Here is a 14,671-nt window from a genome sequence, read left to right on the forward strand (position 1 = left end):
GCAGGGGGGTTGGACTAGATGACCTTTAGAGGTCCCTTCCAACCCAAACTATTGTATGATTCTATGATTCTATATTGCTCTGTCTTCACAGCTGAGGGTGCCTGCATCTCTTGCAAACCTAAAGTTTAGCCAAGGCTGTTCTTCACCCGTTTCTCTGCATTTCCAGAGCCCCACATGCCTCACGTCTTAATGGAAGAAGGTGATATGACGCCTGCAGAGTATGAACGACACCTGAAGGGGAAGAACGATTTCATTAAAGGCACTAAGAAGGACCCCAGTGCTGAGAAAAAGGTGAGAAGCAAAAGCTGCAGGCGTTAGCTGAGGCTTCCCTTGGGACTGGAGCTGTGCAAGTAAATGCTTGCTTGCTTGCTTGCAGTACCAGATATTACACTGGCCCAATAAGCTCTGCAGCATCCTCCCTCGGAGAAGGGCTTATGTGGAGGAAGAGGGGAAAATTCTGCAATGCTTCTGATAAACTGAGTGTCGAAGAAGCTCCGAGATGGTTATTGTGTGTATAATTAGTACTAGTCTAGCATAGCATAATTAGATAGGTACATTGTTATAGCATTAAGGGTATTATAACTATTGCAATGACATAGAATAAAATATTCTTTTAATTGCTCAGTAAATGTTTACTGTTTCTGGATAGCTGTCAGAGAGAAATAAGTGATTTCACTTGGAATAATGAGCTGAACTGAAGACAAGGTAGGAGAAACTTCTCTTTGTTTTGCTGATCAGCAGATGGAAAAATATCTGCTCTGGGATTTGCGCCTCGTCTTTCAGCAATTCTGAAGCAACGAGTGACAGCCTAGCGCTCCTGAGCTGCCACGTCGCTGTGTCTGGGATCAGTGAAGAGCAGTGGACTAGTCAGAGCCCTCTGAATTTCCAGGGTGGGCGTCTTCACCTAAGGCACATGTCGCACTTGTGTAACCGCAGCCCCGGGCTGACTGTGTCAGCTCCCTGTTTTACATGCGCAGATGTTCTCGTTTGCGACCGGGGATGCTCATTTCCCCTAAAACTCATTCTCCATGTGCCTGAGCCTGGGCCCCGGCTTGGCAGATGTCCCAAACCTGCTGCGAAGGTACCTCCCTGTGCTGCCATCATTTCTCCTTTCACCGGAGACACATCAACCCTCTTCTCTTTCCTTTTGCCCTTCGCTTTCTCTTGCGGCGCGATGCTGGGATCAGGACTGCACTTGCTCGCGCGGCAGGCGTCTCCTTTAATTGTGTTCAGCGTGCGGCAGGTGGAACGAAATGAAACTCCCACGCTACGGCTCAGATGGCTCTCTAATTATTTCTGTGTCTTTAGCATGTCAAATTATCTGGGGGGGGGGGGAATCATTCCAAAGCCATTTCTCTGCAGGAGACCCACCTCTTTGCCCCAGGAGGACTGGGAAGCAACTGCACGGAGAAGGGCAAGAAGCAGAGAAAATGCCCAGAATATCTGGGGTTTACTATGGGCTAGAATTGCTGTGCTGCTCAGAGCATGACACTGGGCACCTCTCGGCTTAAATGAATTAGCCCAGAAATTTCAGCGGTAAATGATAATTAATTCTAATCCCTCGGTTTGTTATGCAAAAACCTTGGATGCTCGTTAGCTAGCAGGGTGGTGGGGACGAATGCAGACTGGAATCAACTCTCGGTCGACGAGATCTGATTAGTTTACTGTAATTGGATAACGGGTGAAGGGGAATGGAGGGGAGGGGAGGTGGGGAGAAGAGATGGCGCGGATGAGATGCCTGCTTTTCTGGCTGACCCGTAGCAGCAGCTCCGAGGCTGTTTACTGAAGGCTTGCCTGTAACATTCACTCTGAAGTCCATGGGAAATCCAGGTTATGGGCTCATCCCGATCACACAGGGATTTTATGTCTTGGGTCCCCGAGAGCATCCCAGGGAGTGCTGCGGGTAGGTCCGGGGCCACGATTCGGTCCTCAGGCAGAGAGACAGCAAGGATCCCTCTAGTCTGAAACGTGATAAACGTCCGTGCCGGGAAAGATGTTAAACAAAATAATGTCATATGGCTGGAGGAAAATGGGGATGGAAAAAGCCCTTCCAGTTCCCAGTGACTGATTGATTTGTACTCCAAAGCATGAGAGTGAAATGCAGGAGGGTGAGCGAGAGCTGGGGTGACAGCGAGGTACTTGTTCCTGTGAATGGGAACCGTCTTTTCACAGGGGTCAGAGAAGCAGCACTCAGGCAGCGCAGCCGAAAGCGAAGCCCACGTGTACGCGTTGATCCGCAGGGGCTCTTGAGTGTAGTGAGTTATGTAAAATAAAGGTTGGTTGTTAGCTCATAGATCCAGGAATGTAACTCACGGCGGGAGAAAACAAGCCCGGTTATTTGGGGTCTGGTTTACTCCTGGAGAAACCAGCATGAAACAGCAGCCTTTGAAAGAGGGGGGGGAAAAAAAAAAGCAAACAAAGCCCCCAAGGACCGAGCTGCTTATTGCGGTGGATGTTTCCACACTGCAGACCCAGGGATGAAAGGCCGTGGGCCGTGCCGATGTGGGGTCCCGGAGCTCCCTCGAAAGCAGCGATGCGCTGATTCACTGCAGCCGTGACCATGAACCTGGGACTGCTTCATATACACACAACAGCAGGTTATAAACCCATCGCAAGAGGTTTTTCCCAGTTTAATTTTATCACGTTTTTAATGAAGATTGATATTTGAAATAAAATGAGGCAAAATGCAGAGAGCCATTAGAGCTCTGTGCAGTAGGGAGACATATATCATGTGGGTTCCTATCGAACGATGTCCTGAGCGGCCGGTTCGGCTTTCCGAAGCGTTTCCATCGTACAAAGAAAAATGATAAAAGAGATGGGCAGAAAAAACAGCAAACCAGAGGCGGCAGGAATGGATCGAAGCGGCGAATACAGCTTGCTGAGGGCTGTGTCTCGCACTTCATTATTGAGTGACCATGGACAAAACCTCCGGTGTGCCTCAGTGTGATGCTAAACTGCGCTAACGAACCACGTTTTCGGGAGGGATCTAATGAAATGATTGGAGAATCAGTTTTGCAAGGTGCCGCGCGGGGCCAGATCTTTTCATTTCTTCTCCAGGCTCTCATCCATGCGTGCAGGGGGTCCCTAATTTAGGCTTTCTGCCAGCCTTTGTCTCCCGGGCAAAGCGTGACCGTGGCTGGGAGGAGGCAGGGATCCCGTTCACCCACGGAGCAGCTCCGCAGGGTGTACAGACAGAACAACCTGCGGCGCAGCCTGAGCTCAGGTGTTGTCACCACTGAGGCCAGAACAAGCCGATCGCTGCCCACAAAAGGCCACGCACTTACACCTTTGGGCTCGCAGCCCTGCTCTGGTTCCCCTCGAAGTGAAAAGGGGCAGAAAAATCAACCTCTCGAGCTCTCTCCTTCTTTCTTGCAGACGGATATCATCAGGAAGCGGCTGAACAAGGACATCCCCCACCACCCCGTCATCATGCTCAACTTCTGCCCTGACTTGAGGACCCTCCAGCCAGACCTCCAGAAAGCCCAAGGAGAGTTTATCTTCCTCGTAGACCGCAGCAGAAGCATGAGCGGCGTGAACATCAACCGTGTCAAGGTACAAGGCAGGAGGGGAAGTGCCTCCGTGCCAACGAAGGATGAATGTTAGAGAGCAGTGGGGGTTGTTGAGTGCTGATGAGTGTTCATTATGAGGGGATGGGGGGTAATTATATGCTGTAGCTTTAGTCATCTCAACCGTGTGGCTTGTTAGGTACCTGCAGCGACGCTGACTCTCGCCCGTTCTCTTCCTCTTCCTCTTCTTCCTATCAGCGCATCAAATGCAAAGGTGTTTTCTTTCCCCCTCTTTGCTGGCTTGCTTGTCTTCTGCATCCCTTCTCCGGTTCCCCCTGTCTCCAGGAGGGCTTGGGGCAATTGCTGCCTAGGGGGGAAACCTCCAGGGAGCTCCAAGGGATGCTTCAGGGCAATGTGCTGACCGTGCATTAGGAGACGTTTTGCTGATGGGCGCCTCTGTGCACCCGGAGATGATGTTTGAACATGATGCATCTCTTTTTCATACACAAATGAACGCCTGCAGTCCGGTGGAGGATTATGAGAGGTGTGCCGAGACCTCTGGATAAAAAAGGGCTTGTAGAAAGGCCTTGTCATGATATTTTGTAGGCCTGAGGTTCCCCTGTCAGGTATGACTCTCACCCAGCTGCAGGTTGCCCCATGAGAGCTGGGCTTGGCTTTGTGCCACTGCCTGAAGGATCTGGAGAGGTTCCTGCCCTGAGCCCGCTGGGGACCGCTCTGTCCATCGAAGGGGAAATCACTCCGTTAACTATTTAATTATCGTTATCCCTGCCTGGATACGCTTTGGAGGCCAGGTCGGTGTCCGACGCCTGCCAGCTGGCAGGTCTCAGTGAGAAGCTGCAGTCTCTGGCAAAAGCTCTTTTGGAAAGTTTCTCTCTTGATTTTTGGGGCCAGGTAAGCCCCAACAGCTTGATGAATATCGCATTCTCCTGAGCGGGGCATGGGTCTGCGCTGCCCCGTGCATCTTTGTTGAGGACAGCGAGGGAATTGCAGAGGCAGGCTTCATCTGAGGGGTTCGGTTGCATTTGGATGTCTGAGAGATTCACCGAGCTCGTGTGTCCCCAGGTGTCCGGCTCACACCCTTTCCTAACACAAGTGCCACCCAGATTTGGACCCAAACGCTCCCCTGGGTACGGCTGCACCCCCTTCTGCAGGACTCACCGCCCAGGGCGAGCAGCGGGGAGCATCTTCTAGCCCATCTCCTTACCCGTCTGTCGCCGGTTTCCATGGGAACTGCCAGAGGACGGCCACCTCCGGCAACAAGGATGGGGATGCCGGGGAGCCCAAGGACGGCTGCAACCGGTCCCCTGGGATAGGGAGGCTGTCCCCTGTCCCTGCATCCACCAAAGGGGCCAGGATATCTCCGAGGTGGTACCCCCTTCCCTCCGCATGTTTCGGAGCCTGGGAATCAGGAGGCGTCTCTGCCCCAGGCCAGACTTTTGCTTTCCGACTCACAGCGTGGCCGGGTTTGGGCACCACGGTCTCTGCGGCTTCCGCGGAGGCTGGTCTGTCCCATGGGGATGGGGACCCTGCAGGGACAGAGCCCTTCTCCGAGAGGTCCTGAACTGGGAGTCCCGTCCGCGGGAGGGCTGTAAAAACAGGAAAAAAGGCTGTTCCCCTTCTGGAAGAATATTTCGGGGGAGGTATCGGAGATTTCGGAGGAGATACCTCAAGGGAGGAAACCCCTGTCTCTCTTTTGAGTCCCCCATCCTTGTTTACGACTTGCCAATATCAGGGACCTCGTGGCAGGGGCTGCTCTTAGTGGGTTTGGGTGGGTTACGCTTGACGGAGGCATTTGCACCGTCCTCAGCTTGCTGGGTGAGCAGCGTGGCAGGGCTCTTGGACGTGCGCAGCGGGGAGAGCTGAGCTGCAGAGCAGCGGTGCTGGCAGAGATGCAAGCGGGGAGGGGGATGGTTCGGTGCGGGCTGGCTGCGTGCAGCCGGGAGGACGCGGTTCGCTGCTGAGCAGGAGGGCGCTCGGCCAAAGTGGCTGGGGTGGAAAGTTCAGGGGTTTAAATTTCCTGCAGCTGGTTCCTTTCCCGTTCTGATGCAGCCGGGGAGAAGAGCCAGGCCTGTGACGGTGCCCGCACCGGGCGGGCTCGCTTGGCAAAACTAGGCTAATAACTGGGAATTGACTTCTCTGGAGGCAAACATCTCTTCTTATTGAGCTGCCGTATAGATATTGAGTGCAACAGGATCAAGATCAATATTTACCACAAGAAGCAATAAATCTTTCCGCTTGCTGAAACAAAAAGCAGGCATCGGTTGCCCACTTTGGGAAAAATATTTGGAAATCTGGTTTTTTTTCCTTGTCATTAGTTCCAAGGTGGGATGCCAGTGTTGAGATTTGGAAGAGCCAGCATCCCAGGAGCCATCTGGGAAGCAGCGGTATAAATATATTCTCGTAGGTTTGAGATAACAGCTTGGTTTAAAGTCCTCCGGAGCCTGTTAAAGGGCAGCCCCGTTCTCGTACATTATTTCGCTGATTCGCAGTGCTCTGGCTCTGCCTTGCTGCTGAGTCTTACAGGGGTCGGGAACCAGACTGACCTGCCACCCGTCTCCCTGTGGCTCTTCCCGGGCGGGGGGTTTCTCTGCGTGCAGCTCCAGCACCCACCCTCTGCGGTTACTCGGTCTTTGCCGCCGCGTATGACAAAGCAAGGAGGCTGCTCTTGCTCCTTTGACCTTGGCAACTCTTCTCTTGGGGCTGGCTCTAGGGTTTCTGCTGCCCTCGGCAGACTGGCAGGAGTCTGCCTTTATCAGCACATAAACAGAAAGAACCAAGCCGCTCCTGAACACTGCCAGCACTTTGCTTTAAATTGGCCTCCCTCTCCTGCCACGCTAATTGATCCTGCTGCCCCTGCAAGCTCCGGAGCTCCTTGGGTAGCTCTTGCCCAGTTGCTGCTAACGCAAGCTCTGTCCTGGAGTTGTCCACGGCCATCACATGTCTGAGACAATCTAAATTGCTCTTCCCTTATGTAAAGACCAGGAATAGGCAAGTTAGATAACCACCTCTGGTAAAGAAAATAGCTTAAAACTGTCTCTCCCCGTTATTTTAATTGATGCCAACTATGAATACAAGAGAATTGGGGATGGGGGAGGCTTTTCCTTTTGTGTAACTTTAAGCTGTTTGTTTATTTTCTGCAAGTTTGGACATTGAAATGCATTGCGTGTCGCACTTCTCAATTTCACACTCTGCTTCTCACCCACTAGCTCCGTGCTGCAGTACCGTGTTGCAAGCACAAATTTAATCAGTTAAAAACAAACAGAATAATTTGTTCAGCTCTTTTTTTTCTTTGAAGGCTCCCCATTTTCCTCACTGCTTTGGGACCCAAATATCATTAAGGGACTTCGGAAAGAGCAGAGTAATATGCAGGGGTTTCACAGGCAGTGCACGTGAAAGAAACAGTTGGTTTTTTATCAAATGCATGCAGGCAAATGGCGTAAGGTGTGATGGCAAGGTAGGACTTGGGCAGAGCTTTTACTGGTGAAGCTGGGGCAGCCAGGGAGAGACCTGGCCTGCCTGATGGCTGCTTGCTTTCCACCCCCCAGGATGCCCTGTTGGTCATTCTCAAGAGCCTGATGCCAGCGTGTCTCTTCAACGTCATTGGGTTTGGATCCACCTTCAAGACCCTCTTTCCTGCCAGTCAGGCTTACTGCGAGGTGGGTGAAGGGGGAGCCACATCTCCTCGGTGCTCACAGGGCGCTGGTGCAGAGGCTGACGATTCTGCTGCTCATTTGGGCAGGAGAGCCTGGCCATGGCCTGCGAGAGCATCAAGAGGATCCGGGCCGATATGGGTGGCACCAACATCTTGTCGCCTTTGAAGTGGGTCATTCGGCAGCCCATCCACAGGGGCCATCCCCGACTGCTCTTTCTGCTGACGGACGGGGCCATCAGCAACACGGGGAAGGTCCTGGAGCTGTTGCGAAACCACTCCTGTTCCACCAGGTACGGAGGGCAGCGGGGCTCGCCACTGCGGGGGCAGAAGCCTGCCACGGTGGGGGACGTGCTTCTCCTTGAACATGGCTCCATCTCACAGTCGTCCCCGCTTCAGAGAGAGAGGCAGGAGAGATTGCTGGTGTGAGCCATGGGAGAACCTCAAAGGGTTTGGAACAGATCCCAGAAGTTCAGATGCTTTTTAAACAATCAAAAGCAGGATAATTGGGCTGACAACTTCACAGGCTCTCGTCTGATGCTTCCTGCTAGCAGAGATTGACACACGAACAATCTTCCTTGCCGGGTTTTTTTATTTTTTTTAAAGCACATCTGGGTCTGGCCCCAGCTGCTTCCAGGATGGGGCTGCGCAGAATTGAATATGCTGAAAGAGAGCAATGTAACAAGCAGCTAATTTGTGCATCGAGCTGCCAGCCTGATTCCCCAGCCCTGATGACAGGCTGGTCTGATTGCTCCTCTGCCTCTTTAAGGGGCATGAAACATAAGAAAAATGTAAGAAAACCTTATTCCTCTTCCATCCCTCAGATTTCAGGGCTTATCAGGGAAGCTGCTCTGTCCTTTTTTTACTATATGGAGGTCTAGCTGCTTCCCAGCTGTACAGGGCATCCCATCCCTTGCTCTTATAGAGGCATGGTGGTGGGCTAAATGCAATCAGAGTTAGAGCGTGGTCTCGGGTAACCCTGGAAGGCAGTGCCCAGTGCACTGCCGAGTCGTGCGTGTGTGTGGCCCCTGTCTCAAAAGAAGATCAGAGCCTTATTTAAGAGGGTGTGAGGCTGACCTAAGATTTGCAGCCAGCTGGGGATTAAAAACCTCTAAGAGAAAAGCCCCTCGTGCAGATGCAGTCGCTGCTGAAGGTGGTTTCTTCCTCAGCTATCCACTGCCCTGGCTGAACGCCGTATCCCACCCATCCCCGTCCCTCCTGGCCTCCTACCGCATCCATCCCCACCAGGCACTGCTCACTCCTGCCCTCCCTGCCCAGGCTCCAGCTCGGCTCCGGGTTTGCAGCCTTCAGCCAAAACCAAATCCTGACTCACTGAGCTGGGAGTCAGGGGAGCAGCCTCGCCTGGCTGGTTCCTCTTTCCTTGAGAAAACGTTTATTTTAATTGCGAGCAGAGATAATTACTGGGTCTTTAGTGCCATTGGCCACAGACACTCAGCAGGGAAAAGAGCTGAACTGGCAGCAAAGCAGCTTGTTTGTGTTTGCAGAGGAGGCAAGGGCTTGGGGTCCCGCTGGGAAGCCCCTGAGAGTCGCAGCTGAAGGCTGCTCTTCGGGGAAGGGATTTGAGGTCTGCTGAGAGGAGGGGGCTGGCGGTTCCCGACCCTCCTGCCAGCCACCTAAAAGAGGAGCTGGTTTATTTTCCTCCGGACATGCTGGATAACTGCATAGCAGTGGGATAAAGCCAGGCAGGGTCTTCTGCCTGCAGGGAGTGGGTGAGCTGCGTGGGGCTGGGGGTTGGGATGGCTTGTCCCCTGGATCCTGACACTCCCTGTCCCTTTGCAGGTGCTACAGCTTCGGCATCGGGCCAAACGCCTGCAGGAGACTGGTTCGGGGGCTGGCTGCCGTGTCCAGGGGCATCGCCGAGTTCCTGGCGGAGGGCGAGAGGCTGCAGCCCAAGGTACGGCTGCCCGCTCCCAGGGCACCACCTTGTAAGGCTCTAACGATGCTCTGGTTCAGCGAGGGGGAGGCCACAGCTCGCTAGCGGGTCTTATTCCCCATCCCGGTGCTGCCTTTCCAACTCCCACTCGGCAGCAGGTGGGCGTGCGGGAGGGGATGAAAGAGCATCTTCATCTCCGGCTGTCAGAGGGAGTGGGAGGGTGTGTTTACCCTCTGCGCGGGGATGGGGAGAAGCGATAGCCGCCATACAGCAGCTTTGGCTTCAAAGGTAGCTGCTGCCTCAGACGCTGGTGAGGGCAGAGGAACCGGCATCAAAGCAGCCAATTAATTTTGAAGTCAGCTGAGCCCTGGCGTTGCTCAGGCGGGAAGTACCCAGGGTTTGAGGGAGAGCAATACGCTGCGATAGCTTTGCCTGTTAAGCCAACTTTAAAGCAAAGAGGGGAGCCTCTTCATTTCCACTCTCCCCATGAAGACTTAGTAAACCGATGCGCCTCAAATACGCCGTAAGAATGGCTCTGTCCCCTGGTGAAAGCACGGTGCCTAGCCTGTCATCCGCTGGATGACTAAACACAGAGAGAATTGGGTCTTTAGCTCCTAAATATCTCTACAAAGCTGGCTCCTACGTTCTTGATCTCAAAAGGAGGAGTTCAGCAGTCCACCCCTCTGCAGAAACCTGGAGCACACAAAAACCTCTCTAAGACAGAACGGCATCAGCATTTCTGATGTAAATTAAAAGCAAAGACAGTGAAGGGAGTGGGTTTTTTTTATAGAGCTATTAATAAAGAGCTTTGCGGGCTGTGCAGCTTGGTGCCTTCAGCAGTCTGAGGCATCAATTAATGGCCTTATAAAACACAGCCTGGTGTGCCTTCCTGAGCCTGTGAAAAAGCAGTGAACAATAGAGAATATTTGAGCTGTTCTGCCTCTAAATCTGGTGTTCACTTCCCCTGGTGTGCAGGGAAGATCTTGTAGATGGCTCCCTGGTAGGTTTGTCCATGAGATATTCACAGATATTGGTCTTCTCCACATGTCTAATTGGCAGAGCATTGCTGATCTCCGGCAGTGGCTTGTGCCAGCAAGGACCTGTACCAAAAATAGCAGTGCTGTCAGTCGGTGCGCGAGCGTCGGGGCTTGGGGCAGGGCTGGGGCTCAGACAAGTGAAGGTCAACAGCTTTTCCTGGGTGCTGGAGGGGAGCAGGGGATGCTGCCTCACACCGGAGCAAGATACCTCTGGCCACAAGCTCCCACCTTGCCCTGAGCTGGCAAGATGCGGCGTGAGATCAGCCCTGTGCTTTATCAATATCTGCTCTGCTGCCCTTGGTATTACCGTGCCAAGGGGCTGGGGGTGCTGGGGTGGGTGTCAGAGCAGTCTAAGAGGGAGCAGGCTCCCGTCTAAGGTCAGGAGAGGGTACAAATCAGCTGATGGATTTGTTTGGGGGAATTTTCCCCTTCCCCTGCAACACACGGTGCGTGCACCGTGGCACACGGAACCTCCGCTTGCTGCATAACCGCTCCCCTTTGCTCTCTGCCTCAGATGATCAAGTCGCTGAAGAAGGCGATGGCACCGGTCCTGAGTGACGTGTCCGTGGAGTGGGTCTTTCCCGAGAGCACCGAGGTCTTGGTTTCCCCCGTCAGCACCAGTTGCCTCTTCCCTGGTGACCGCCTGGTCGGCTACGGCATCGTCTGCGACACCTCCCCGTACATCTCCAACCCCAGATCTGTGAGTCCATGCTGCGCTGGCTGGTGGGGCTGTCCCGGGAGCAGGGGGTGTTGGCGTGCACATGCACAAGTGGGCGTCTCAGCTCCTTGTGCGTGGTCAGGAGGTGTCTCTTGCTTCCTTGCTCTGTCCTCAAGGGATATGGTGGGTGAGACATCGGGGAGAAATAGAAGCTCAGTGGATAAGGGCGCTGGTGCACAAGCAGTGGCTCCTCTCGACTGGGAGGTGGCTGGTGGACGCAGTGGTAGGACCTATTCCCTCCTTCTGCTTTCCCCCAGGACAAGAGGCGACGTTACAGCATGATGCATTCCCAGGAGTCGGGCAGCTCTGTTTTCTTTCACTCCCAGGAGGAGGGAGCAGGCGTGGAGAGCTGGAACCACTCCAGAGACTCGGAGGGCTGCTGCCCCGCCGAGCGTGCCCCCGACCACCTGGTGGCGGGCAGAGATCCCGGGGGAGAATCGGACACAGACACCGGTCAGATTTTCCGCTGTACAAGCGTGGGTGTGATGGCCCTGTCTTTCCAATCAAGCTTCTGTCGCTGCTCTGCCAATTTGCTTGTCTGACAAATAAGTCTCTCTGGCTGTATCTCTCCAAAGAGCCGGAGGGGTTTGCAGGAGGGATGACAGATCTCCCGAGGCTTGAGCGAGTCTATTTGGTTTGGACGTTTTATCCAAACCTGTCAGGAAATCAAGGGAAGGCCTGGACAACTGGCTTCCCTGGGGATTTTCAAAGCAGCTCTAGCTTTGGCCACATAATTATTTGCAAGCTTCCCAAGCTGCCCTCCGGTGTGCGGAGAAGGAGAGGGGTGAGCAAATGGGTAGCCCAGCTAGACTGTCCCTGCACCTGCAAAGCAGTCGCTTCCCTGCAAGCCCTGACGTTGCAGTTTGAGGTCAGGAGATGGGGGGAATGGATCCAAAGCCCTGTCCCCAGGGTGTCAGCCCTCACCATCACAGTTTGGCTGGGCGCTTGTGTCAGCAACCTGTGGCATAAAGCGGCTGGCTGCACCCCAGAGCTGGTTGCATTTCCATGCGACAAGGAAACCTCTGTTACTCGCGGGATGTTCTTCCCTTATATTCAGAGAGGAACTGTGCTGCGCATCCCCTCAATCTTGTCAAAAGGTTGAGAAATCATGCCTTTCCAAATGAAATTTTACTCTTGCTCTGACAGGAGAATGTCTGCGCTAATGAAATTTCATTAGTAAACCCTTTGTCTTCTCCAGGGAGGTTTGGGGAAATGCAGTCAGGCTTTTTCTGGCTGAAAACTGCTCAGACAAAACCTCCCTAACCTGCTCTCCCGACATCCCCAGGAGTTTTGAGTGTAGGCTCTTATTTCCTTTCATGGTTTCATTACTTCACTTAAAACAGGGCAGGACTGAGCGTGGCCCCCTCGGCCCTGGGAGGACCGCAGGGCTGGGCTCCCTGCTGCCCACCGTGAGCCAAGGGCGGATGGTGCTGGCTGGTCCCACTCAGGAGCGGAGCTGATCCTCTCTCCCGCCATGCAGGGACAGACGTGAAGGCTTCCTCCAGGAGACGGGCGTACAGCACCACCCAAATCGCTGACCACGAGCCTTGCAAGAAGGTGCCCACGGCCAGTGATCCCGGCACCGCCCTGGTGAAAACCTCCCTTCGGAAAACCCACCTGCAGGACCTGCAGCAGGTCAGCCCCGAGCCCTGGCAGATGGATTTCCAGGTACGTGATCCCCAGGGAGGCTTTGCCGGCAGGCAGAGGCCGGCGTGCAGCAGCAGGAAAATCTCAGATGCATAAGGGAAAGAGCCTGGCTCACACTAGTCCTGATATACATATATATGTGCCCGTGCTTTGTGCTGCAGCATATGACAAACGTGTAGGAAACAAGCCAAGCAGGGAGCAGAGTGCCGTCCTGATATCCCATAGCAGTGCCTCCCCATGGGAGCCCAGCTTTTCTTTGCTAAATGCCTCTCCCCTTCCTCTGAGCGGCCTGTGCTTCACCTTGCTGCTCACCTGATCCCCAGGCTGCTGCTTGCTTCCTATTTCCCTAGAGTTTGACCATGCGATGCAAACTCTCCGTATGGCCGTGGAATATCTGTGCCCCGAAGGGGCAAAGAAAGTCAGTCCCAAAGCAGATCCCCCGCTGCCCTGGCTGGAACCACAGCCCATAGGCAGCGTCAGGCTGGGACGTGGACCTGTGTTATGATACATCTGCTGAGCAGTGTTATATGTCCCCTGCCTGCAGCAGGTAGCAGGTGAAATTTGGGAAGCTTTTTAGGCTGATCTGTGGAAGGGTGGGGATGGTTTTCCCCCACCCTTGGCATTGCAAGGATGCTCTGCTCTGAAATCAGCATCTGCAGGGCTGGGAGGACCAGCAGCACTTTTGTTCCCATGGAAACTCAGAGCGGGATGTCTGGGGCTTTCCTTTCTCTTCTGCTGCGGGTCAGAGATCGGCTGGGTGAAGGGGGGCTGGAGGTGAGATGAGGGGGCGAAGGGGAAGAAGGGCCTGTGCTCCCCAGGGAGGAACGAGACCTCTGCCCTCCAGCTGCAGCGGTGAGGGTGGTGAACAGCATCGCTTGACGAAGGGCAAGCGGTGGTAGGTTTTAGGGGTACCAGCGACCTTGCCTGCATTGCGAAGGCCCACAGAGCATCCTCCTGCCCACAGGATGCTCAGCGTGAAGGCAGGGATGGAAACGACTCCCTTCTGGAGGGCAGTAAATGGTTAACAGCATGCAGCCTGGTCTTAATTAATTGCAGCCTGGTTTTGCTGTGCCTCATGCTGCGAGGGCTCCCAGCGGCTCTCCCAGCTCCCAGTCCAGCTGCCAGGGCTTGACATTTTCGGGGGTGTGAACGTGAGCCCTCAGCTTGTCTCGGCGTGCACCGCGCTGGGAAGGAAAGGTCAGCGCTTGTGATGGGCAGCTTAAACTCCCAGCTCCATTCCCAGCTGGCTTCCTCTGGCTGGGAGGAGAGCTCGGGCAGGAGAAGGAGCAGGTTTTGAATGGAAAGGGTCTGGCAGAGGCTTCTGTGACCGGCTTGCTTTTAAATATCTCAGTCCTAGCTCAGTAAGTAGCTCCTGGAGCTGCCTGCCTCCCATTTTTGCTGGTGGTCTCATAGAGCGTCAAAAATTAGGTGGTGGTGGAGGCCACGTTCTTGCCTGCCACTCAGAGAAAGCATCTTTCCGTCCAGCACTGAGATCCACCACTTTTTACCACCCCTGTCCTTTACCGGTGTTGTGCTAGGAAGATACAGAGTCTGTCGGTTTTAGGGGGAACCTTCCCATAGCCCCAGGGATGGGGATAGAAACAGCCAGAGCTCGGTGTCTCTGCTAGCCATGGAGGGGGATGTCCGTGCAGGATGTAGCACCGGAGATGCTGGAGGGGGGATTCATGTCTCCTGGAAGTGGAGAAACAGTCTCGTAAAAAAAAGAAAAGATAAAAATTCCCTTCTCCCCATCCCCTGAGCCTCCCTCCTTTCGTTACTAAGCAACTGGTCCTTGATCTTTCTGTCTCTTTTCTTTCCTTTGGTTCCCAAGTGAAGTCATTAAAATGTCTGGGGGGATGAAACTCATATTTCACCTTCTGCCTGTCTGGAGAAGGAGCCCCGGGGGCCAGGGTCCCTTGGGGACACCCTGCAGGTCTGATGGAGGGCTCTGTCCGGGCATGGATCCCAGCCAGGGCCGAGCAGAGAGAGACCCGCGTGTTTGCACGGTTGCATCTCATGCTGGGATCAGGCAGGGAGCAGACGGGATCAGAAGGGACAGAGCAGGTCCGCGCCATCGGCTGCAGCCGGCTCCAGCCCTGACGTTTGCTCTGCTCTCAGCCCTTTGCAGCCAGCCCGCATGCCTCTGCCACGAGGATCCGCGGCACGGGCGCCCGGCGGCCGTCCCTGCTCCACCGTAGG

The 14,671-nt window shown here is 54.3% G+C and overlaps 1 protein-coding gene across 1 annotated transcript in view; it reads left to right on the plus strand.

Annotated features, from left to right (window-relative positions):
* VWA5B1 (von Willebrand factor A domain containing 5B1) overlaps positions 1-14,671 on the plus strand; it is a 22,188-nt gene that overhangs the window by 2,783 nt on the left and 4,734 nt on the right. The window contains exons 6-13 of the mRNA XM_019474740.1: positions 167-291; positions 3,376-3,552; positions 7,073-7,183; positions 7,267-7,469; positions 8,977-9,091; positions 10,622-10,807; positions 11,053-11,278; positions 12,312-12,493. Coding sequence (XP_019330285.1) covers positions 167-291; positions 3,376-3,552; positions 7,073-7,183; positions 7,267-7,469; positions 8,977-9,091; positions 10,622-10,807; positions 11,053-11,278; positions 12,312-12,493 — 1,325 coding nt within the window. The remainder of the gene's footprint in view (positions 1-166; positions 292-3,375; positions 3,553-7,072; positions 7,184-7,266; positions 7,470-8,976; positions 9,092-10,621; positions 10,808-11,052; positions 11,279-12,311; positions 12,494-14,671) is intronic.

The sequence above is a fragment of the Aptenodytes forsteri genome, unplaced genomic scaffold, assembly GCF_000699145.1.
Source record: "Aptenodytes forsteri isolate BGI_AS27 unplaced genomic scaffold, ASM69914v1 Scaffold61, whole genome shotgun sequence".
Taxonomy (NCBI): domain Eukaryota; kingdom Metazoa; phylum Chordata; class Aves; order Sphenisciformes; family Spheniscidae; genus Aptenodytes; species Aptenodytes forsteri.